Source organism: Halyomorpha halys, unplaced genomic scaffold (assembly GCF_000696795.3).
Source record: "Halyomorpha halys isolate HHAL.00 unplaced genomic scaffold, Hhal_1.1 Scaffold356.1, whole genome shotgun sequence".
Classification (NCBI taxonomy): domain Eukaryota; kingdom Metazoa; phylum Arthropoda; class Insecta; order Hemiptera; family Pentatomidae; genus Halyomorpha; species Halyomorpha halys.
In genome coordinates, this window is record NW_027111799.1 from 367,819 (window position 1) to 368,731 (window position 913).

The 913-nt window shown below is 26.7% G+C and overlaps 1 protein-coding gene across 2 annotated transcripts in view; it reads left to right on the forward strand.

Moving 5' to 3' along the window:
- The window catches only part of Smox (Smad on X), a 22,185-nt gene that overhangs the window by 15,672 nt on the left and 5,600 nt on the right, over positions 1–913 (forward strand). For both annotated transcript variants that reach the window (XM_014422110.3, XM_014422111.3), the window contains exon 8: positions 705–849. In XM_014422110.3, coding sequence (XP_014277596.1) covers positions 705–849 — 145 coding nt within the window. The remainder of the gene's footprint in view (positions 1–704; positions 850–913) is intronic.

Here is a 913-nt window from a genome sequence, read left to right on the forward strand (position 1 = left end):
GTGACTTGAAAATTAGGATAAGTATATAAAAATAGTCAAATAAAAATAAAATTGTTGAAAACAAAGAAAAAAAAAATTAAGTTAAGGGAATATAAATAAATAGAGAACTAATTATTTTTTTAATTTATTAATTAGGTACAGTCATGTGTGATGGAATTGTAGTATAGAACTAGAGTAATAAATAGCAAAACATGACATCATTTTTGTGTACATTATATGATTATAATATTTTTGTATAATTTTTTTTTTTACTATATTGGTATATTTATTCTAATTTTCTTTTCACATCTTACATTGTTTGTATCTTGTTCATTTGGCCGTGACAGAGCCCTTTAAAGTGTAGCGAAATGTTGGTTAACATTAAATAGATTGTTTACTATTTTGTACCTTTATTCTGACTGTCACCGACTGTCTTCCTGCCTAGCTAATATGGAGCATGAAACTGTTATGTCGAACAGTTTAGTGTTGCGACAAACCCTACAATAACCCATTTATGCATTTGAATATTTCATTGAAATAGTTTATAATTATTTTGTATAAAGTATGAAATTATGAAATAGTTTTTACTTTTTTATTTAACTCTAGAATTTACTGTTGTTTGACTTAACCTTAAAGTTAGCCTTCAGTAAATTTTAATAACCATATTATTCATCTTGTTATAATGTACCTCAGTTATATTTTACTTATAGTAATGTAATTTTTAGGATGTAATCTAAAAATTTTTAACAACCAAGAATTTGCTGCATTGCTCTCGCAGTCAGTAGGTCAAGGTTTCGAAGCAGTCTACCAATTGACACGTATGTGTACTATTCGTATGTCTTTTGTCAAAGGCTGGGGAGCGGAATACAGGTAAGTTAAATGATTCAATAAAGTATATGTATATGTATAGATGAGGTCAAATTAAATATATATA